Source organism: Vidua chalybeata, chromosome 3 (genome assembly GCF_026979565.1).
Source record: "Vidua chalybeata isolate OUT-0048 chromosome 3, bVidCha1 merged haplotype, whole genome shotgun sequence".
Lineage (NCBI taxonomy): Eukaryota > Metazoa > Chordata > Aves > Passeriformes > Viduidae > Vidua > Vidua chalybeata.
The window spans coordinates 42,342,686-42,366,127 of NC_071532.1; the positions used below are offsets into that span (position 1 = coordinate 42,342,686).

At 40.8% G+C, this 23,442-nt stretch overlaps 2 protein-coding genes across 5 annotated transcripts in view; both read right to left on the reverse strand.

Annotated features, from left to right (window-relative positions):
* Nucleotides 1-1,608: 1,608 nt before the first annotated feature.
* FAM120B (family with sequence similarity 120B) overlaps nt 1,609-23,442 on the reverse strand; it is a 54,966-nt gene continuing 33,132 nt past the window's right edge. The window contains exons 6-10 of one of the 3 annotated variants that reach the window (XM_053938509.1): nt 19,458-19,664; nt 15,496-15,604; nt 14,117-14,230; nt 3,367-3,415; nt 1,609-2,526 (exon numbers count right to left, since the gene is read on the reverse strand). In XM_053938509.1, the coding sequence (XP_053794484.1) occupies nt 2,439-2,526; nt 3,367-3,415; nt 14,117-14,230; nt 15,496-15,604; nt 19,458-19,664 (567 nt within the window). In that variant the 3' untranslated portion in view covers nt 1,609-2,438. Of the gene's footprint in view, nt 3,416-11,055; nt 11,997-14,116; nt 14,231-15,495; nt 15,605-19,457; nt 19,665-23,442 lie in introns of those variants that run through there. The other 2 variants (XM_053938510.1, XM_053938512.1) reach the window with 2 other exon arrangements.
* LOC128785722 (uncharacterized) lies at nt 4,979-8,283 on the reverse strand. 2 transcript variants are annotated; one of them, XM_053938508.1, is made up of 2 exons: nt 5,969-8,283; nt 4,979-5,268 (listed from the first exon to the last, which is right to left on the reverse strand). In XM_053938508.1, the coding sequence occupies exons 1-2, from the start codon at nt 8,269-8,271 to the stop codon at nt 5,265-5,267; spliced, it is 2,307 nt and encodes a 768-aa protein (XP_053794483.1). In that variant the 5' UTR covers nt 8,272-8,283; the 3' UTR covers nt 4,979-5,264. The 2 variants fall into 2 exon arrangements, with proteins under 2 accessions (XP_053794483.1, XP_053794482.1); XM_053938507.1 differs by lacking the exon at nt 4,979-5,268 and adding an exon at nt 5,283-5,703.

The following is a 23,442-nucleotide window of genomic DNA, read 5'->3' on the forward strand; positions in this document are numbered from 1 at the left end:
ACCAAGGGCAAGTACCTGGGCTTAAACATTGCTCTTGAGTCAAGAGTCTCATGAGATTCCCAGGAGGCTTCCCACAGCTCTTTCACAGAAGTCTTCCTCACTGACTAGCTAGATCCAAGGTCACCCAGCTGTAGGCAGTCAAACCCTTTGAGAACCAGGAGGAGAGCCTGGCAATGCCTTCAGGATGTAGGCATGGAACTGTCAGTCACCTCTGCACCAGGGACATCAGGAAACACTGGTGCTTGTAATAGTCATCATCACGAGCCCCGTCCTGAGCAACCTCAGCCATCCTGAATGACCTGCACTGATGAGTTTGCCAGGCCATCAAGCATGTACCCAAGAGGGCAGCCTCACCAGGCTCACAGAACCCCATGGCATTCCTGTGCTCTCAGGCATCACGTGCCTTTATGGCAGAAACATACCAAGGTTTCTGGACATTTACTGGGCTGACCATGCTTCCACAGAACCAAAAGATGCTCTCTAAGAGAAAGAGGCTCTGCATCACAGAGGACTATCCCATCAAACTTCCAAGTGAAAGAGCACATACTAGCCTGTTTCCCAGTTTAGCTGCCAATGGGGAGTCAGTGTTTAAATGTGAACATGCAAACTTTTGATTTTCCTCCCCAGCATCTAAATAAAGATCACCTCTGCAACATAATACCGTATGTTGGAGTATCCTTATACTTTTTCTCAGACAGCATGGCACAAAAAGATCTGTAGAGCTTTAGGACAGCTGTTCCCGTCCATCCAAGCATAGCACTTGCTAAGATAGCAGAGCAATTAAAATTGTAGTCTCCTGTTTTATAAAAGAGGCATAAACTATATGTTTTGATACTTGCAGTGCCATAGCATCATAAGATTAACTTGTTGTTTCAGGGTTTTCTTCAGTCCAGATTCAGATTCCCAGTGTGATGGTGTCACAAATGAGCAAAGTAATTTGAGAGGAAGGACACATAAAGAGGAAAGATGATAGATGTGTTCCTGTCAGTCACTCTCTCACAATGACCATGCCACAATTTCTGCTGAGTCATTGTTGACTAAGTTATTGATGTAATAGAATGTTCTCTGGATCCCCTTCTAGAAGGGAAACACATAAAGCTAATAAATCAATCGACAATTTCAGTGAATATTTGAGTCAGAGAAGACTAAGCAGTACAGCTGAACAAGAGTGCTTTTCTTCACAAAAATATGTTCCTTCACTTCAAATCCACATGTCTGTCTGTCCTCTGTTCTGTAACCATTCAAAGCAACCCTGTGGTCCACATAATAAAGGAACCCTATTAAACTAGAACCTTTACAGTCATGTTCTCTGATATTATTTCTTTCTAGATTCCATAAGATGTGTGGTATTGTGAACAATTCAAAGTTCAGTGAGACAGAAAAGTAGCACCTCTATGTTTCAACGTCATGCTTCTGCTTTCCCTCTACTATTCCTGGTGGGAAAAAAATCTTTTGGCTTGGAAATAACAATAATAAGCAGCTTCTGCTTATGGTCTAACATTAGGAAGAAAAACAACCTCACAGAGACGCTATCAATTCTTCAGTAATCAGGGTAATTATTACCAACAATTCATAGCACAGGTAGCACAGCAAAACTCCCACTCTGACTGTATTTAACTTTGTTTATTGAGGACAACAGACATCTTTTCTCATATCAAAGCCTGAAGAGGGAATTACCAACAAATTCTGGCACACAATCACATTCTTTTAAAATACACTATTATACATTATGAGATCCCTGAAACCAGTGAAGTTTCCATAAAATTCAGACCACATTATTTCAAAAGGCTTGGAAGGGAGGGATAAAAATGATAGTAAAAAAATGATGATAATACAATTACAGTCAGTGGAAAATCAATTGAAAAAGGAAGCAGGAATACCCCTATGATGACAGTGCATTTTCTGAAATGCAAATCAAGACACCGTGTTGTGTGAAATGGTGTCTGCTCAGACTTTTAATAAAATGAGAAATCCTTATTGCTTATTTATTTAGTTGGACTGTTGCTATATACAGAGTATGAAAAATATATTTATTGGGTTACAAACAGAAAAATACATGGGAGGAAATTGAGAATGGAGTTATAGATGTCTGACAATGCTATTCACTTTGACATAATATGGATACTAAACAGGAATGAAGGTGCACTGACAGTTGACTCAAAGGAGTCACCTGCACAAGGCCTAAGAAACAACATTACTGAATAATCACAGAATCACAGAATGGGTCAGGTTGGAAGGGACCACAGGGGGTCATCTGGTCCAACCTCACTGTTCAGTCATGGTCATCTTAGAGCACATGGCACAGGATTGAGGCCAGGTGGTTCTTGAACATCTCCAGCAAGGGAGATTCCACAACATCTCTGGACAGTATGTTCCAGTGCTTGGTCACCTCCCCAGTGAAGAACTTCTCCTCATAGTCAAGTGGAACTTCCTGTGCATCATTTTCTGCCCATTGCTTTTTGTCCTATTGCTTGGCACCATCGAGAAGAGCCTGGCTCCTCTCTTGACACCCCCTTGATTTTAGAACTAAACAAATACATATATTACTGAAACTGAATCACAAAGTGAAACATACCAATTTTTAAGAAATCATTTTAAAGGTAAGTGTTTAAATTAGACTTCTGGACAGAAAAGAAATATTAAATTCTCATATGTATTATTCATTACAGAATATTATAGAAGTTTATAGAAGTAGAGCATGATAGATTCTTTCCTCAGTTGAAAAAATTATTAAAAGTTGCTTAACTAACAGTATCAAATGTAAAAGCAAATTTTTCCCTTTGTAAAAAGGTGTTACATTTTACAAGAAGGTCACATTGTTTCACTGGCAAATAATGCTTGCATCAGTGATGTCATGTTTCAAACTCTTCAGGGTTTCAGTAACAATGGTATAACCCTTAAGACACATATATAATCCACAATCAAGACATAAACCACAATACAGCATATACATGACATATTATTAATGGTGAGGAAAGTATTGTAATATAAACAACTATTACAAAAATATGCCAAAATTATAGTTTAAGTCTTGAATTTACACTCAGTAATATCTCACAATGTTATAAAAAACAATTCAGACTTTCCCTTGTCAAATGGACAAAACAGTGTAGCTATACTGGGAAGCTACTGTCCCTCAGGTACCTGTAACTTAAGTTTTGGTGATTCTGGTCTCATAACAAGCTTAGACCTAACATGGTAAGTGATTAACAAGCTAAACAGCCTCAGCTTTGTGTGATTTCCTCCACAGTCACACTATCTAATTACTCTGCAAAGTTCATAAAAACAGGTTTTCATAAACAAAAATTATCCCAGTGGCAACTATTCCACCATCCCATTTGCCACTTGTAGACAGGAATTCTTTACCAAGGAGGAAGGTGATGTCTCCTCCAGTGTGGATGTCCTGATCCTCCACCTGGAGAGAGTAAGAGAGGAATTAAATACATTCATTGAGCATTTAAGCAAAAACAAGGGCTTATTAAGATAGCGTGCAAGAAAAGTTACAATTATACATATCTTAAAAAAAATATATGTCTCTGTCCAGTTGGTGTGTAATTATGGCTAGTATTCTGAGATCCTGGAGGATAAAGTGCATGGTGGCTCTTTTTAAAACTCTTGGTGACTGTAACTTTTAAACCTAGTCCAATTAATGGGTTGGGATAATGAATCTCATCTGTGGCTGGCAGATATGACTGTGTGAATTCAGGTAAGGATAATATGCTGTTTAGAACCAGACATAAGGTATATTTACAAATATTTTCATACTGGTTTAAGTGTGCCTGTGCACACAATACTGCTTTAGTTAGAGAGCCCTATTTGCAAAGCAGTACTCACAATGTAAATTAAATCATTTCTCAGCACTGACATTCTACTAGGTCCCATCTGCATTACAGTTCTACCAAAATCCTATTAATCAGAAGTATGCTTGAAAGCAACACCAGTGTGGAAGACTTGACTAAGTATCTTGCAAATGAGAGGCTCCTTGTATTATCAGCAGTTATGTGTTTTGAAGTGTGCTAAGACTGAAATGAATGTACCCTTTTGATGCAATTACATTATGTGAAGAAATGGATAATTAACAATGGTTTCCATGTTCTTAATGCTCAGTTTATTTTTAGGTTCTTATAGAATGAGTTAGCATTGTGATGTAAAACAATGTATTAGTGGTCTTAACTTCTAATTAATGAAGTTTGTTTACCCATAGGTTATATGGGCTGTGGTGTGGTGCTGCAGCCACAAATCTAAAATCCATAAATTATCAAACAAGAAATATTAAGGGAAAATATACCTTCCTGAGGCTTAGGTGTCCTGCTCTGAGTAACAGGGGTGTGATTGTATCCATTTGTAATACACAGCCAAGAAATTTATGGAGAGCAAGTTAAATGAATAATATCAAACAAAAAACTCCCCAACCTTCCTAAAAAGCAAAAAAAGCCACAGCTGAATTCCCTGCACTCAAAATACAGTTAGAGGATGAGCTGCTTATTACAGCAGCTGGGTAGCTACTATTGGCCATATAATGAAGGATGCCTGAGTCCAGTTCTTGTTCTGCCTGAGGGGATTGAAGCCATCCTCTCAGAGAAATACCACTGCTTCTCGGGTTGATGCTTTCTTGATGGAGGCACTCTTTCCTCCACTGGTGAAGATGAGACATTGTCACAGAATTCTTAAACATTAACTGATAAGAGAGAGCAAAGGCTGTCTTATCACTTCTGATACAGAAGATACGGGTCCCACGGTTACTGTTCCATTACTTTTTACTGTATTTAATCCAATGATTTATATTGAAGTGATACGTGGAATAAATAAATAGAGTCCATAACTTGGGGTAGTTATGAAGTGGGTATTGTTCTGGTTCAGGGCAAGTCTGGGGAAAGAATTCCCCTCCCCCCCCACAAAAGGGTTCCTTTAGGAAAGCAGAGTCAATTGGCCCCTCCCCCCAGCCGGTTCGGGAGAAAATACCTCTGGAGGAAAAAAGTGGAAAAAACCTGTTTATTACACAAGAGAACTTAGACAATATTAAACAATAAGACTTCTTGCCACTCCAAGAGAGACAAATTCAGAGCAAGTCCCCCCGGGCTGCAGCTCAGCTCACTCAGTCTCTGACCAGTCCTTCCGGCGCTGGCAATGCCGCGGCCCAGGCCCGGCCCGCTGGGCCACAGATGTGAGCTGCTGATGCTCTTCTGGTGTTCAGTCCAGAGCAGGTCCAGAGAAAGGGAAAAAAACCACAGTCCAGGGAACTTCTCTGCCTCAGCTAGCTAAAACTAACTAGAAAAGCAAAGGAGAGCTCTGTCTCGCTGTCCGTCCGTCTGCAGACAACACCGTCCCGGAGCCGGAATGTGGAGGAGGGAGTGAGTTTTTTGAAAACAAACCCTGAGCTTCTTCCCTCCTCCTTTCACTCTTGGAACAAGACTTCAACATAAACAGGGCAGACGATTGGGGATAAAGGCATCATACAGCCACCCTAGGACATTCCACCCCTTATCCCCATATCGTCAGCTTACTACTAAAACTAATATATATATTCAAACCCTATAAATAGATACATTATACATCTAATATACAACTATACACAGACAATGGCAGCAGTATTCAGCAAACAGTGATATTTATACATAGTTCTCACCCAACAATCAGATCTCCCTGAGGTACACATCGTGTTCTTCCATCTCTCTGCATTATCCACCATGTACAACCTGGTCCCTGAGCAAAGACAATCCCACGAATGGCTTTGTCCGTACTTGAGGCAGAATTGATCCACACTGTCTTTCCTAACAAGCCTCTAACATGCACTACTGGGACTTTGTCTCCATCTACTATATGCAAAAGCTGAGACTGGGCAGGGCCCCATCGACTGGTAGAGCCTCGGGTGTTAACTAACCAGGTGGCTTTTGCCAGATTCTGTTCCCAATTCTTGAGAGATCCCCCACCCAATGCTTTCAGTGTGGTTTTCAACAATCCATTGTACCTCTCTACTTTTCCTGCAGCTGGTGCATGGTAGGGAATATGGTACACCCACTCAATACCATGTTCCCTAGCCCAAGTGTTGATAAGGCTGTTCTTGAAATGAGTTCCATTGTCGGACTCAATCCTCTCAGGGGTACCATGCCTCCAAAGAATTTGCTTTTCAAGGCCTAGGATGGTGTTACGGGCCGTAGCATGAGGCACAGGATAGGTTTCCAACCATCCTGTGGTGGCTTCTACCATTGTGAGCACATAACGCTTGCTGTGGCGTGTCTGGGGCAGTGTGATGTAGTCAATCTGCCAGGCCTCCCCATATCTATACGTGGACCACCGCCCACCGTACCACAGGGGCTTTACCCGCTTGGCCTGTTTGATGGTAGCACATGTCTCACAGTCGTGGATTACCTGAGATATACTGCCCATGGTTAGATCCACCCCTCGATCTCGTGCCCACTTAAAAGTGGCATCTCTACCCTGATGGCCTGAGGCATCATGGGCCCATCGTGCCAAGAACAATTCCCCTTTGTGTTGCCAATCCAAGTCTATCTTTGATACCCCTATCTTTGCAGCCCGATCTACTTGCTGGTTGTTTTGGTGTTCCTCATTGGCTCTGCTCTTGGGGACATGGGCATCTACATGACGAACTTTCACCGGTAGCTTCTCTACCCTGGTGGCAATGTTTTTCCACTCATCAGCAGCCCAAATTGGTTTTCCTCTACGCTGCCAATTAGCTTTCTTCCACCTCTCCAGCCACCCCCACAGAGCATTGGCTACCATCCATGAATCAGTGTAGAGGTAGAGTTTTGGCCACTTCTCCCTTTCAGCAATGTCCAGGGCCAGTTGAACCACTTTGAGTTCAGCAAATTGACTTGATCCACCTTCCCCTTCAGTAGCTTCCGCAACTCGTCGTGTGGGACTCCATACGGCTGCTTTCCACTTCCGTTTCATTCCTACAATGCGGCAAGAGCCATCAGTGAAAAGAGCATAGTGTGTTTCTTCTGCTGGCAGTTGGTTATATGGTGGCGCTTCTTCAGCATGTGCCACTTCCTCCTCTTCATCTGCAAGACTAAAGTTTTCACCTTCAGGCCAGTTTGTAATTATCTCCAAAATCCCAGGGCGATTCAATTTTCCAATCCGGGCGCGCTGCGTAATAAGGGCAATCCACTTGCTCCATGTGGCACTGGTGGCATGGTGGGTGGAGGGAATCTTTGCTTTGAACATCCACCCCAGCACTGGCAGTCGGGGTGCCAGGAGGAGTTGCGCTTCTGTACCGATCACCTCCGAGGCGGCCTGAACTCCTTCATAGGCTGCTAAAATTTCCTTCTCTGTTGGAGTATAGTTGGCTTCAGACCCCCTATAGCTTCGACTCCAAAATCCCAGTGGTCGGCCTCGAGTCTCACCAGGCACTTTCTGCCAAAGGCTCCAGGACAAACCATGGTTCCCGGCTGCAGAGTAAAGCACATTCTTCACATCTGGTCCTGTCCTGACTGGGCCAAGGGCTACTGCATGGGCAATCTCCTGCTTGATCTGGGTGAAGGCTTGTTGCTGCTCAGGGCCCCAGTGGAAATCATTCTTCTTGCGAGTGACCAGGTAGAGAGGGCTCACGATCTGGCTATACTCAGGAATGTGCATTCTCCAAAAACCTATGGCGCCTAAGAAAGCTTGTGTTTCCTTCTTGCTGGTTGGTGGAGACATCGCTGTGATCTTGTTAATGATATCTATAGGAATCTGACGCCGTCCATCTTGCCACTTCACTCCCAGGAACTGGATCTCTCGAGCAGGTCCCTTGACCTTGCTCTTCTTGATGGCAAAACCAGCTTTCAGGAGAATCTGGATGATTTTCTCCCCTTTCTCAAATACCTCTGCTGCTGTTTTCCCCCACACAATGATGTCATCAATGTACTGCAGGTGTTCTGGAGCCTCACCCTTTTCCAGTGCAGCCTGGATCAGTCCATGGCAGATGGTGGGGCTGTGTTTCCACCCCTGGGGCAGTCGGTTCCAGGTGTACTGCACGCCCCTCCAGGTGAAAGCAAACTGAGGCCTGCATTCTGCTGCCAGAGGAATGGAGAAAAACGCATTGGCAATATCAATAGTGGCATACCACTTTGCCGCCTTGGACTCCAGCTCGTACTGGAGTTCCAGCATGTCCGGCACAGCAGCGCTCAGTGGTGGAGTCACCTCATTTAGGGCACGGTAGTCCACTGTCAATCTCCATTCTCCTTCGGATTTACGCACAGGCCAGATGGGGCTGTTGAAGGGTGAATGGGTTTTGCTAACCACCCCTTGGTTCTCCAGCTCACGGATCATTTTGTGGATGGGGATCACGGCATCTCGATTCGTTCGGTACTGCCGGCGATGCACTGTCGAGGTCGCAATTGGCACTCGTTGCTCTTCTACCTTCAAAAGTCCTACTGCAGATGGGTTTTCTGATAGTCCAGGTAAGCTGTTCAATTGCTTGATGCCCCCTGTCTCTACAGCTGCTATTCCAAATGCCCACCTGAGTCCCTTTGGGTCTTTGAAATACCCACTTCGGAGGAAGTCTATGCCTAAAATACATGGGGCCTCTGGGCCAGTTACAATAGACTGTTTCTTCCACTCATTTCCAGTCAGGCTGATCTCAGCTTCCACTGAAGTAAAGTCCTGTGATCCCCCTGTCACACCAGCAATAGAAACAGGTTCTGTCCCCACATAGTTTGATGGGATTAATGTGCACTGCGCACCAGTGTCGACCAAAGCTTTATATTCTTGTGGTTCTGATGTGCCAGGCCAACGAATCCACACCGTCCAGAAAATACGGTTTTCCCTAGCCTCTACCTGGCTAGAGGCAGGGCCCCTCTAAGCCTGGTTATCCTTCTTTCCTGGGGCATATGTCTTGGAGGTTCCTTCAAGGGGATTGAAAATATCGTCATCATCATCATATATGGCAGTTTGGTTATGGGTCACTGGAGCTGCTTCCCTTTTGGTGAAAATTCCTCTCGGAGTCTTGCTTCCCTTCAATTCACGCACCCGCTGTGCCAGATCAGCAGTAGGTTTCGCATCCCATTTCCTCATATTTTCTCCACAATCGCGCAGGAAGAACCACAGCTCAGCTCGTGAGGTGTACCTTCTCTCCCTATCTGAGGGACGTCTGCATTGGGTACCAGGACCTCTGATCTGTACTGCAGAAATTTTAAGAAGGTCCTCTTTAATCTCCTCCCTGAATCTCTTAAGATTCTCCTCTATCTTGTTCTCTATCTTTTTTTCTATTTTCTGCACTTGTGTTTCTACTGCTGCAATTCTCATGTGTGTTGGGCCATGTACAGCATCTGCATATGCTCGGAGCTTCTTTGTCATATCAAGCACAGTCTCCTCACCGTCACCTTGCTTCATTATTGCTACAGCAGAAGCATATTCATCTGGCCCAAGTCTTACAAGTTTTCGCCACATCACAGATGTACATGGTACCAAGTCTGGATTTACAGTATCTAGATCATCCGAGAAGACAATCTCTACCACTGCCATTTCCCTCAAGCGTTGAATTCCTTGCTCTATAGTCTTCCACTGGGTTTGCTGCATATAAAGATCATCTGCACACAAGTATCTTTGTGCTACACTGTCCAGAACCCGTGCCCAGAGGCTGCGAGGATTAGCCCCCCTCATCATTCCTTGATCAATGGCAGGATCATGTGACAGGGATCCCAAATGTCTCGCTTCGCTACCATCCAGAATTGTAGCCTCCCCTGCAGCATCCCAAAGACGGACCAACCAACTAATTATAGACTCATCAGGTCGTCGAGTGTAATCCTTCCTTAGGCCACGAAGGTCCTTCAGGGAATAGGACTCAGTAGTGGCTTCTGATCCTGCATCAGTTGCCTTAACTTCGGCTTTTGTGTCAGTAATTAGCTTTGAGGGTCCTTCTCCTGGATCATCATCATCAGTCCCTGGCCGGTCAGTTTTGCTTCTCTTCTTTCCCGCAGCAACTGCCAGTGGTTTAGGTTCACTGTCTGGTTTAGCTACAGCCTGAGTAACTGGGGGGTTGGCTGCGGACTGAGTGACTGGGATTGCTGCTGGTTTATCTCCCTGCCCCCCTGCCTCTGTCTGCTGGCCTACAGTATCTGGCAGTGTGCGATAAGCATAAGCCAGAGCCCAGCTTATTGCAATGATCCTTTTCTCCTTAGAGTCATCATGGCACTTCTCTTTCAGGTATTTCCCTACCTCATCTGGGTTCTGAATTTGTTCACTTGGAAAATCCCACTCTACAGGGTCAGAAAATTCCTTCAGGGTCTGGCCTATTTTCTCCCATTCTCCACACCACTTAGGATTTTCCACATCTGGATGAGGGGTTTCATCAGTCCCTCTGGATTTTTCAGCCTTCACTCTAGAGAAACTGCAGGCTGTATAAAGGAAGTTTCCCAGGGAGTTTCCCAGAATAAATACCAGAAAGAGGGTCTCTTTAACATTCAGGGGAGACTGAACATTCTCAAAAAATGACATAACAGATTCAAAAGGGAAGAAGGAAAGGAGGGGTTGGAAAACCTCATCCTCTGCTCCTCCTCTAACAAACCAGGTGCAATTACTAATAAACTCCCAGAACATCCTACTGGAACTAGGATGCAGGGTAGGGTGAAAAAACCATAAAGCATACATATTTCGAACAGAATCCAGTATCTTTACAAGCGCCTTATAAATCACTATTGCCAAGGCCAGCACAATAGCTATTTTAATCTGTGCTCTTCTACTGTAAAAACCGCGTGTAAGGGACAATCCAAGTGACCAGAAAAGTACTAAAACCTCAAAAAGGCCTAGTGACCAGAACCACATGAAGGCCTCCACCCCAAGAGACATTATGGATGTAAGCAACATGGCTACTGGGTGCTTTAACCCACTACAAAACAAACACAACCAGCATGCAATCAGTAGAGGAATAAAGGTTTTTTCCACTTTCTCGAGCCCCGGTAGTTGGGCGCCAAAATAATGTATTTGTTCTGGTTCAGGGCAAGTCTGGGGAAAGAATTCCCCTCCCCCCCCACAAAAGGGTTCTTTTAGGAAAGCAGAGTCAATTGGCCCCTCCTCCCAGCCGGTTCGGGAGAAAATACCTCTGGAGGAAAAAAGTGGAAAAAACCTGTTTATTACACAAGAGAACTTAGACAATATTAAACAATAAGACTTCTTGCCACTCCAAGAGAGACAAATTCAGAGCAAGTCCCCCCGGGCTGCAGCTCAGCTCACTCAGTCTCTGACCAGTCCTTCCGGCGCTGGCAATGCCGCGGCCCAGGCCCGGCCCGCTGGGCCACAGATGTGAGCTGCTGATGCTCTTCTGGTGTTCAGTCCAGAGCAGGTCCAGAGAAAGGGAAAAAAACCACAGTCCAGGGAACTTCTCTGCCTCAGCTAGCTAAAACTAACTAGAAAAGCAAAGGAGAGCTCTGTCTCGCTGTCCGTCCGTCTGCAGACAACACCGTCCCGGAGCCGGAATGTGGAGGAGGGAGTGAGTTTTTTGAAAACAAACCCTGAGCTTCTTCCCTCCTCCTTTCACTCTTGGAACAAGACTTCAACATAAACAGGGCAGACGATTGGGGATAAAGGCATCATACAGCCACCCTAGGACAGGTATGTATGTCAGTGCCCAGCACAAGTGAGATAGCTCTCCAAAACTTGTGCTCCGAGCCTCAGTCTGACCCACACCTTTATTCCTAAAGATGTTCCATATGCAATACATTGCACAACTTTTTCATGCATATTTAACCCCTGGCCCCGCCTGTCCTCGCCTCTCATGCTAAATAAGTCCACGCCCTTCTGGGCACGCGTGGTTTGCTGTGGTGGTCGTACGGGGGTCTCTCGGTGGTCCTGAGGCTGAAGATTGTGGTCTTCCTCATGATTGAACTTTTGAACTTTTCCTCTCTGCGCGTGCGCTTTTGGTCCTTTGGTGCTTATCTGAGTACGTCTGTCAGTCTTGATAGGTTTGGAGACAGAGGAGCTTCTTTATCTGGGTTCCTTGCCTCTTCTGGTATTGTCCTTTATGCAAGAAGCTCTAGAAATTTGCATTTTCCTATGCCCTTTGTACCAGGCAGAGGTTTCTTAAGTAAAAGGTTAAAATTCAATACATATTTCTACAAGCTAAATTATAAATATTTAATTCATTTTGTTAATTTAACTCTAAAAATATCTGTTTCAATATATTATATGTAAAAGTGGGAGCCATAACAGTGTACCATGGAAAGGTACATAGAGGATGGGATAGACAGATATCAGTATTATTACTAGGGAGTTTTATCACATAAGCTACCATGAACAGAAAATGGCTACTTTTTTGTTCTTTTTTTCTCTCTCTTTGCTGAGACACACATATAACAGACAACAGCTACATAGAGAAGTAACCCAAATACCTGTGCTAATATTAGCAAACTTAGGAAAAAAATTTTGCCAAAATGAGTCATGTTGGCAGATCGCTTTAAAAGGAGCTCTAAAACATTGCAGGGCTCTTTTATAAGGATAGATGTATTTTTCCAATAAACCTGTTTTACCTATAACACAGGCAATTTAACTGCAATTACAGGATCATGCTTTAAGAGTGTCCTGAGGGTAAGAAATAGGGATAGTGTAGAAGAAGCCAAGATGTTTAAATAATGCTACTGAAAGACATTTATAACACAGCAGCACAGCTACTGTGGAACATACTTTGTGGAATACACTAACCATAAGATCTCTGGAGCTGGTCAGAGATTATCTGACCCCTGAATATCAGGTTTCTTCAGATGGTCAAGAACTGGTAACAATGACCAGTTTGGGTTTTGCTTGTGGTCAGCATACATACTCTATATTTTAGCTTTATATTTTACAAAGAATATTATTTGTGAATCAAATTATATTATCTTTCTCTGAAGCATTCAACAGTGGCAGCTGAAACACATTAAAGACTTCACTGTATCTATTTATTATTTATCTTTCCTAATCACATCAGCAATGTTATTTGAAAACCTCACCTGGAAACATAAAAGAAATTCAGGCTCTGCAGACTTAATAAAATAATTGATGTTTCTTAGACACCTCTCTTCCTTTTGCTTATTTTCTTTAATCTACATGTATGTGCTTCAACTCACAGTAATGAGGAAGTAAAACTGAATTAAGTCAGCTCAACAGTGTTATTCACTGTGGCATTTCACTGAAATGTCTGGTCTTTTCAAGAAGTGAGACTGGTGAATGACTTAAGATTAATGCCAAGGCAAGACAAAACTTGCATTTGTATCACTTAGGCAGTGACCTGGAAGCAGAGCCCTGATCTAGAAAACCACTTAAGAATGTGTGTAACTTTATTCATATGCTTGAGGGTTTTGCTGAAGTATGAACGAAGATCTGCAGCTAAAGACTTCAGACACATTTCTGTGCAGCTGTGCCAATTTGTTTTAGAACTGTTACAATTTTAAACACAGTTCAGCTGAGACCAAGCATGAAGATTACAAATACCACATGAAAGCTTATTTCCTAGAACATTGTGAATAGAAGATGACTGCAGATTACAATGCTACACTCCATCTCACCCTGCAGAATTAGTTTTTGCAACTGGCAATACACAACTGTGTAACTGATGCTGATGCCTTGTGAAAGATGACCTAGAACAGAGGCTAGAGAGAGTTAAAGAATGAAGTAGGTATTTATTAAAAGGCCTCAATGGATACACCTTGGGCAGTACAAGAGCCCAGCCAGGGCTACACCCAAGATGAACCAAAAATGGTCACAAAAATGTTCAACCGGTCACAAGGTCTCACATTTTTATAACTTTTGGTCCATTTGCATGTTGGAGTTAATTGTCCAATTACAGCTTTAGGTTATGAAGTCCCATCCGTCTTGTTTTTCTCTCTTAAGTCCACTGTTGTTTATGCTCTTGGGCCCGAAACTAGTATGGGCTGTCCTTGGTCCCAGGCTAGAAAAGGACTTGTTCTGTCTACCTACTCTGTGAAGAGCGCTTACCAAGACTTAAGATGAAGCTCAGAACTACACACTAAAGCAGCCCAGAATCTGAAAAATATAAAAGCTAAAACTTAAGGCATCAATGCAGATTTGTTGCTGACTGCTGTAGGGTTACTGCACACATAAACATGAACTGCAGGTAGACACAGAGCTGTTATACTGGTGATAGGGACAATTCCAAACCCACAAACATGTACCCATTTTTTACCTTGGGATTGCAGATGTCTTTGTGTGAACCCCCTCATCTGGTTATGATATGGAGAAACAAAATGACTTCTGTGTGGCTGTTGGAACCTGGGATTAAAAACTCTTTGTTCTCTTCCTGAAAAACAGTATTCACTAAGCAACTCTGACAATATGTAAGCTTAAATGGAGAAAAAGCGAGACAGTGTATTATTTTCAGGAAACAGTATTTCTTAGTTTTGTGCCAAAATACTCATGCAAATTATGATCTTTCCAAGCTAAAGTCAGCCTAACAAGCATGGCTCTTGTCCTTATTTCCATCTATGCACATCATGATTACAAGCTGTTAACAAGTGTATTTAGAAACCAGATCAAAATTTTATGACATAAATTTGGAGACTGCAGTCATTAAAACAAACAGAAATCTCTCTCCAAATTGGAATCACAAATCATAATTAAAATGGTTAAATATAGCTCTCAAGGAAAAGCAGATGCTACCAAGGTCTGGTATTATAAATCACCAACAGTTATCCTCAATTTTGAGTGTCCAGCATGAATTTGTTGTAGAGCCACATCAGAAGTATTGCTGCCACATAATGCAAAGTACTGAACTAGCAGAAAATCATTCTGTCTGTTGTAATTTCTCAAGGAATTCTGAAGGGGTAATTTTTGTCCTCACTGACATTACAACTGATCAGGTATTAAGCAGGTAATAAATATAATATGAGCATAAACACTGAGATTCACTGTAAATTATTTCAAAGTCTCAACGCCTCAACATTTAGGTTGATCTATGATTGATGTTAAAAACCTTTTAGATGTTTTTTACCCTGGAAGTCAGGCAGCTCAGGTAGGGAAAACAATTTTGCAAACTGAATTCTTTAGCAAACTGAGCCATAAAGTTGGGGGGAAAGAGCAAGATATTAAGCAAGAAAGCACAGTTTTTCAAACTGACCAAAAGCTCTCTTCTATTTTGAAATATGTCAGCGAATCTAATAAGAAGTAGTTTATTTTCATTGTCTCATTCCGACCTTCAACTATCAATGTTAAATAGCTCCTCTGAGGGATGGAAAGAAAAAGCTGAGCCATTTAATTTCTCCTATAAAAATATCTTTAGCCACTGAATAAATAGTGATGTTTCTGTCAACTAATGACACTTATTGCATATATCTCACTAGCTATGTACCTAGATGGAAATATTATTCTATATAAACTTCAGTAATCAAATTCACATAAATTGCTAAAAAGAGTAAATATTTTTTTAGATCTATTAATTGCTTCTTGGAGAAAGAACTTAAAATTTACTTAGCTTGATGGGCTGCCTATGTAATTGCTGCTGCTCTTGAAGAATAATTTAGTTTATCTATATATTAACTTTATAGAGAAAATTCACACAATGCCAACCTGTGTTAAATCCATTCCCTCTTGGTCTGCTCTGTATTGTTCTGTTCTTTGCCATGCAAACCTTGCAAATGAGAGACTTCAAATTCTGGAAGGGTGTGTACAAAGACTCCTGCAGAAAACACAGTTAAAAATCAATTACTCTTCTGCTCTTCTTTCTTCAGGTGTAACACAAATTAAACACAAACACAACAACTCTAAGACTTGTCTTAGCCACACTTGTGCATGCCTGAAGCTGGTAGATCTGATTCACACGTTTACAGGAAATAAAGTTTGAAAATTTAATATTAAATGTGGATACCTGGAGGGATGAGTAGGGGTGCAGAAGAAATGCTTTCCCCTTTCTCAGTGAAGTAGTTTTTCCTTCTCTGCTCACATCTGCAAATCCCTTGCTGTCCTATTCTATGACCCTGCACCTGTAGATACACTTAAGTAGACTTCCATCTGCAATACCTCAGGCAGAGATGGTTAAAGCCTCCAGATAAGGACTGATGAACTAATGGAAAATACACCAGTTAGAATCAGTCTCTTAATCTCATACATTAGAAACAGAACTTACCCAACAGTAATACATCTGCCCCAACTCCTGACTATAAAACGTAACTAAGTCTAAAAAGAAATGGGGGAATTAAATTCAACTGTTTACCTTGTGGTGTGATGAAAAATTCTACTGTCAAAAGGTCAAGCTTAAGCTATTTAAGGATGCAATATTGAGAGATGTGATACATCCTTAACTTCCTCTGATTTCTGTAAGCTTTGAAAAAGTGACAGTTCTTAGTGTGTATTTCTTTTTTTCCTGATTGGTACTGGGCATGTGGGATTTACTACACAATGAAGAGAATTAGGAGAAGAGAGAGATTTTAGAATAATAGCATAATTTGTTATTTTCATAAAATTGAACTGATTTTTACAGGATGACATTTCCTTTTGAAGATGACAGAATAAGCTAAAAAAATCTAATAGGTAGCAAGACTGCAGTAACTAGAGAGGTTTCTTAAATTAAAGGTAGAGTCTGACTCCGTGCTGAGAACTTCCCTAATACATTTCTTGAGTTAACAATCATCTTTAGAGAGACTTAACTAAAACCCACAGATTTTTTAAAAAAATTGTTTTACCACACAAACTGGGTCCAGCCTGTGAAGAGCACAGAGAAAAACCTTTCATTTTATTCCTGGGAGAATAAATTCAGAATGTATGGAGGTTGGATGAAAAGCGAGATCAGAAAAGAACAAAACACATCAATTATGCCGACCCCATGATGTAATTTGGTTTTAATTTTAAAAAAATTGACCATGAACATACTCATTAGTGAGAAGCACAATAAAAAGGCTAATAAAGTGATAATATCATTGCCTCACTTCTTTATGAGACTATTATAGCCAATTTTCTGTGTGGATAAACAAACTAATGTGATTACAGTTTTGAAAAACAGAACTAGCATAATATGAGCTTAGCATAATTTTGTAAAAAAACAAGATGGGTCTATTTTTGTTCTTATCAGAAGCTGTCCATTTTTTTATCTTTTAACAGCTGTTAGGCTACAAAGAGCTGAGCTACACAAAAAACTTGCTCACAAAAATATCAACTGTATTTAATGTACACATTTTCTTCTTTTGGTATAAGAACCTGTAGGAAGCAAACCCTAAGATGTTCAAAAATCTTGATATAAATGTAAATATTTAACCAGGATTGTATTTCCACTGTAATTGTCAGAAACCTATCATCTGTATTTAAAACTATCAGATTCAAAACAACACTGATTCTGAGATTGCCTCAAGTCCCTGAAGTAATGCAACTATCCAGATAATAGAGAAGGGACCCTAGGAGTTAGGAGACAAGCACTGAACAACCGAAGGAATAACTTTTTCCTATTATTTTTCTTTTTCATAACAAAATGTACCATGTAGAATAACTTCTTTTCTGAATACAATACTGTGACTATCACCAGATTAGATTTGTGGTGCTCAAGTTTAGATTGTTAACAAACAAGTGCTAAAAGATCTTGGCTTCCAGCAGTATATTAAGCTCTGCCAGGAACTAAGTACCATTTTTATTTATTTTTTTTAAAGTTGAACTTATAATAAGAGGAATAACCAATCACATATACTTGTTGCCTTACCAGTGTTCCCAGCTAAACTGGCATCCCTTGGCAATTCTCCCCAAAACAGATTCCTGCCTCAAACTGATAAGCTGGAAAGCTATTTTATTAGTCTGGGTACATATCTCTGCCATATATGTACCATAAAATTGTACCAAAAAAAGAGAAAGGTATGTAATCTACTCTGAAAGTTCACATAGCTAGAGTATTTTTCCTCTCAACAGAACAGTTTATCTGGGGTTTGTTTAAAACAGAGCATCAGGCTTTTAAAAACCCTAACCTGAATATTTCAGTTGACCAAGCATATTTCTAACTCTGTCCTAGAAAAGTAAGATCTTCATTATAAAACAGAATAAAACAGAACTCCAACACAAGATTTTAAAATGTTAGCTAAAACATACTACATAACACATTTAAAAATATCTGTATCAATTAATATAAAAGTTGTACAGATTTAAATTTCTATTGTCAAAGTTATTCACTAACCTGAATTCTACCCAAGAGGAAAACAAGTATCAATTTCACTTTGGATATTTAACATTTTCCCATTTTTTCTTTAAACTCTCTACTGTTTTGTAAAATTCCTGTATGAAATTCCTGAATGAACCATTAGCCCAATCCAAAATCTACTGAAATCAACAGACCAATTAATAGGAACCACGGGATTTGGATAGAGGTTATGGTCCTAATCATATGATTGAACACATATGGAAAGGATTATTCTCCTCCTTCATGCTAAAAACATGTTCATTCCACCCACCCACAAGAGCTGCACTCCTCACTCCAGACCAGTATGGTATGCAGCTGGACACAAAATCACAAAAGAAAACCAGTTTTACAAAAGCAGCTGGCATTGATGTGTAAGATCAAAATAAATCAAAACTGAAACCTTTTTTCTCTGTAATTACTTTACTTCAACCTCAAGTAATAGCAGGTAAAAGCATTTTGAAGGTAAGACTTTCAAAAGTAATTAAATGATACAGGCTTTTCAGACACATAAATTGAGAAAGACACATTAATTGAAGGTCTTTAGAGCTACCTTCCCAGATGGGTACAGATTTACCCAAGCATCTCTCCACATATTCTGTGCTGGTGGGGCACAAGGCAGGTCTGGTTTGAGGCTTCACCAGTGCATCAGCACAGTCTGGCACCAAGTCCAGCAGACCCTACCTCTGAGCCTGGACATGCTGTCCCTGTGCAATGCACAGTGCTCAGCAGAACCTCCCTGCCCAGACATGTCTGAAATCACACTGCTCTTCTGGTAACAGAGCATGCAAATCTTATAAATCCCCAGATTTGTAAGATAAATGTGACTGAGAACTAAATAAGTACTTAGAGCTACAGAAAGGTACTTGGTGAGAGTCTAAAAGAAATACCCATATTTACCTATTCTAAAAGAATGTACCTGTTTCTTATTTGCAGTTCCTCTTTGAATTTGCCAAACCTTCATCTCAAAATTTAGGTTCCTTAATGCCTTTAAAAATATCACTCTTAAACTTTTGGGTTTTTTAAAGGTGTTCTTAATATGTTGCTTAAAATCTTATGGGAGAAAGATCTCATTCATATCTCAATACTAGAAAACTACTGTAGGCATTTTCATTTTTGAAATTGACAACTATTTTCCTTCTATTATTTTCTGAGTAGTGGGAACAAAAATAAAGGTAAAATTACAGCTTCCTTCATAAGCTCAGTATTTCTACTCTTTTTTAAAAAATTATTTTTTGTGGAGAGAATGAAAAAGGAATAAGAAAGAGAAGAAAAATACAAAGAAAGGGGAAAAGTGTAAACATTAATACAAAAGCAACAAACAAAATGCACAGGAACATTTTTACAAAGAATGCAGAACTAAAAGGAAGCGATTACTTACATTGCCTTCCAAAAGTTCTTCCACAGAGCAACCTTGGTGTGCCTTCTGGTATTTTTCTTGAAAAAGTTTTCCATCAAACACTGCCCAAGGCATCAGATCATCCATCCTGAATGGAAAGCCGCAGGCACTGTTGGCCATGAGCAAAGTTGTAAGGCCGCGGATAAGGACAGCACCCAGATGTACAGCCCTGGAGTCTACTTGTGCAAGCTGTGAACACACACACACACACACAAAGGCAGGTTGCACAAGTCAGGAAATATGAACCATCTTACCATCACATATAAACACACAAGCAGCAGAGAAAATTGTCAGCTGTCCTGATGTTGTGACAATGATGGCCCTCTACTCCACACCAGAATTTGTCTGAGGGTTCTGTATCTAGTTTTATTCAGTGAAGTAGAATAAGTGAAGTTTAACAAACACAGCATCTCATTCAAGTTTTTAAGACAAATACATTCAAAATGTAAATGGAAAGACAAAATAAATGGCTCCATAGCATTTTTCAAGTATTAGCAGCTCTGCAGGGAAAAAAGTTCTGTTAGTGGAATGCAAAACATGAACTGGGAGTACAAATTGATGTGTACAGTGATCCACTGACCTTCCAGAGTTTTCTTACCCCGGAAATGTTACAGTATTTAGAGATCATTTAAATTGCAGCATTTGACAGACCAAAGTTTATTGTATCCTAGCTTTTGTTTTAAACACTCCAGAATTTCTATCTACTGTAATCTGAAAGTCAAATTATTTCACTTCAAGCTGGATGTCTCCAGAAGAAATACTGGAATTGTGTGACAACATTTAGAAAATGCAAAATGAGAAACTCAACAAGACAATTAAAACTTACGGCCAAGATAAATTCCATGTGTGAATTTAACATCCTGTTGTGGCAGAGGACAGCAAAATATAAAAACCTTGAATCCAGTATGGGGGAAACTCTGATTTTAAGTATTGTTTAAACAGTACAAAGCTCTCAATGGGCAATGCCTTTTGCAGTCTGTTCCACAGCAGTCTGTTAGGATCAGGAGAGATTCATAACAGTGCGGCCATCAATACTGTAATCCCTTGTAGCTGGTGTACCCTTATGATATAAATTATACCAGAAATGGAATAGTATCCAAAATAGTCCAGAATAGAAAGGGCAAAAAGTGACTCAAATTGTCTTAGCTCTAACTCCTGCAGAGTTGTGAACTGTTTGTCTGAAATGCAATGGAAAGGGTTGGCCATTATTACTACATCTTACATCTTGAAAGATCTCCAAAAGACTTAAAGGTATGAACATACAGCATCAGTGCCTTTGTTTTAAAAAAATGACAAGTAGTAGCAAAATCCATGAAATGTAATACTAATGAATCAGAACTTTTCCTTCCTAAGGTCCATATAACAAAATCTGGAAACCTTTGCTAGCAATAAAGAGCTACAAAGCTTCTTCCAAAAATGAAAATCATAAATCACTTGGAGAATAGAGCTAGACCCTGGTGAAAGGATTTGGTTTTCTGCACTATTATGCAATGAGCTGAATTCTGTTGCAAAATTTGTCTAGGTGAAGCTGACTTCTGTGATGGAGTTCTCCCTAACCACAGACAAGGGGCAGTAGGGTTCTGTTAAGCTGACTTGTAGATACGAGGTGCATCTCCATTGGCAGCTTTCTGTAAAATGTAAAAGCAAAAGAGGACTCAGATATGAAGATACAGGCAGGGAGATGCAAGGCAGGGAGGTTCAGAGCTCTCTGGGAAGAACTTCTTCTGTCTCTAGTGATTCCTGGAAAGGCATCAGGCTGGCCACCAGGGCACTGACCCAACATGACAGTAGCTGAAATTCATTCAGTGCAGACAACTGGAAACAACTACTGACATCCAGACCATTGCAGACAACACAAGCTAATTTCACAGAACTGTACAATGGTTTGGGTTGAAAGGGACCTTAACATTCATCTAGCTTCAAGCCTCCTTCCATGGGCAGGGACACCTCCCACTAGAATTTGAGCAGTCATTTAGAAAATGGAAGGTCCATGCTTTTCTGATTGTGACACTTCATATTAGAGTAAGGAGCCCTCCCTTTAAAACAAATGTATTTTCAGTAGGGGATCAGGCCACTGAGTTTCAGAAAGTTATTGCCTCCAGATGTCAGCTACCATTTTACCAGCTGAGACTAGTAACTACATGCACACTCATAATTCTCTTGCTCTGGCAAGTAAAGCAGGGGTTTGCAAAGTGTTTAACAATGCTGAAGGGTACTTGAAAGAGGAATGTGGTTTAAGTGAACCAGTATTTGTACTAAAGTAAACTGCTAGAGTGCACACAGTCACTTATCATGTTGCAGCTGAGATTCTTACATTGCATTTACTAGATTGTTTCTGATCACCAGATCAAACCTGAAGATCTGCTAAGGAAGATACAACCCTAGCTGTGTTCTTTTCAGTTAAACTTGAGACCTACTGACCAACAAGATAAAATAATGTTGCTGGTGACAGGCTCTACAGTTAGAAGACTTCATTGTCTTCTAGGGATATTAGTCCAGGACTTTCCTAAAACACTTTAGTATTGGGGGGTGGAGTGTTTGTGTGTGTGTGAGGGATATTAGGTAAGGCTTGGTGTTGTAATGGAAATTAGTATGAGCAAGACCAATGCAAGAGCTATCAACAGTGATTTCTTTAATAGGATAGGAAATACATTCATTAAAGGGTAGTTTCTATTTTCCATGTCTGGCAATGAAAACCAATGAAAATGAAAGCACAGTGAGTCTGTAACAATGAGGCTGTACACATGGCAAACCACAGAGTGGCCTTGCCATGAGAATGCTCACAACTGCTAGTGTCTGCAGCGTTAAGACGTCATGATGAGAAGTGGAAAATTCCAAAAGAAAATAAGTCTTGTCTTGCAGGGCATTACACCCTAGAGATTACTTCCTTTTGGAAATTGTGTCTGTTCTTTTTACCATATCTATAAACTCAGGACCCCAGTGAACCACGTGAGATGCAGCCCTATGATATCACTGATGCTACTCCTACCACCAGCTGATGACATTTGTGTGAGAGACATAGGGAATGTGTGAGAACTGCTCCTCCTGCACCAGTTGCCTCTGCTGTGGCCCTGCTGCTAAGCCTACCAATGGCAGCTCCCCACCCTCCCAGCACTTGGGGAAAAAGATAAATTTTTCCTATTTGAAGACTCAGAACTCAAAAGTTCACAGTCCTCTAGTATCATTGCAGCAGAGGTTACTGATATCAGAGGCCTGATCTGAACTGGGTAAGCTACTTGAAAAGAGCAAGAGAAGTGCTACAGAATCCACAACACTATGCATACATAAAGGTTTTTCCTAACAAATTTCAGAAATCTCTTTGCTAGAAGACTTATATTACTGAGTTCAGACCAATCTCTGCGGCCGTGTGCATGTGCATAAGTGACAGAAAGAGGCTTGGCAGGATGGAAGGTGTTTGCTCACAGCAGCACTTTTCAAGTCTAGACTGAGACTGCACATCCTGCTGAATAGTTTTAACTTACAGGAAGAGAAAATACATGGATCTTGTATATGAAATGCAAATTTCCTGTTCAAATTTCATCTAATGAAATAATAATTAAAAAATAATCAGGATGTAAAAATACCTTTATGTTTTAAGGAAATACTAGTAGTCCTCTGACTCTTCTTTGTAAGTTCAGAAGGGATTTTTTGATAGAGGTCTAAACCTTGTACTATGCATTTTTAAAGCTGCACAAACTATTTCCAGGAGCATAAAAAAAAAAAAAAAAAAAAACAAAAAACCCACAAAAACTTTTGCCCCTCAACTGATTGCAATTTAAAAGCTTCAAATTCTGCCAAAATTATAATAAATATGTTCTACGACATTTGAAATGTGAGGGTGAGTATCTGAACATGCTAGATGTCAGCAGACACAGCAAAGCCATCTCACCATCTGAATGTCTTGAAATCAAGGAGAAAATACATGATGACAATTTTACAGTTCTTTATTGTGCTGCTTTACATGTCC

Bases quoted from the DNA above. Each gene is read 5' to 3' on its own strand.
- LOC128785722 (XM_053938507.1), bottom strand. From the start codon at position 8,271: ATGATCCGTGAGCTGGAGAACCAAGGGGTGGTTAGCAAAACCCATTCA. The intron at 5,704-5,968 runs GTACAATGGATT...GTCTTTGCTCAG, and splicing joins GCTGCAGGAAAAGTAGAGAG to GGACCAGGTTGTACATGGTG.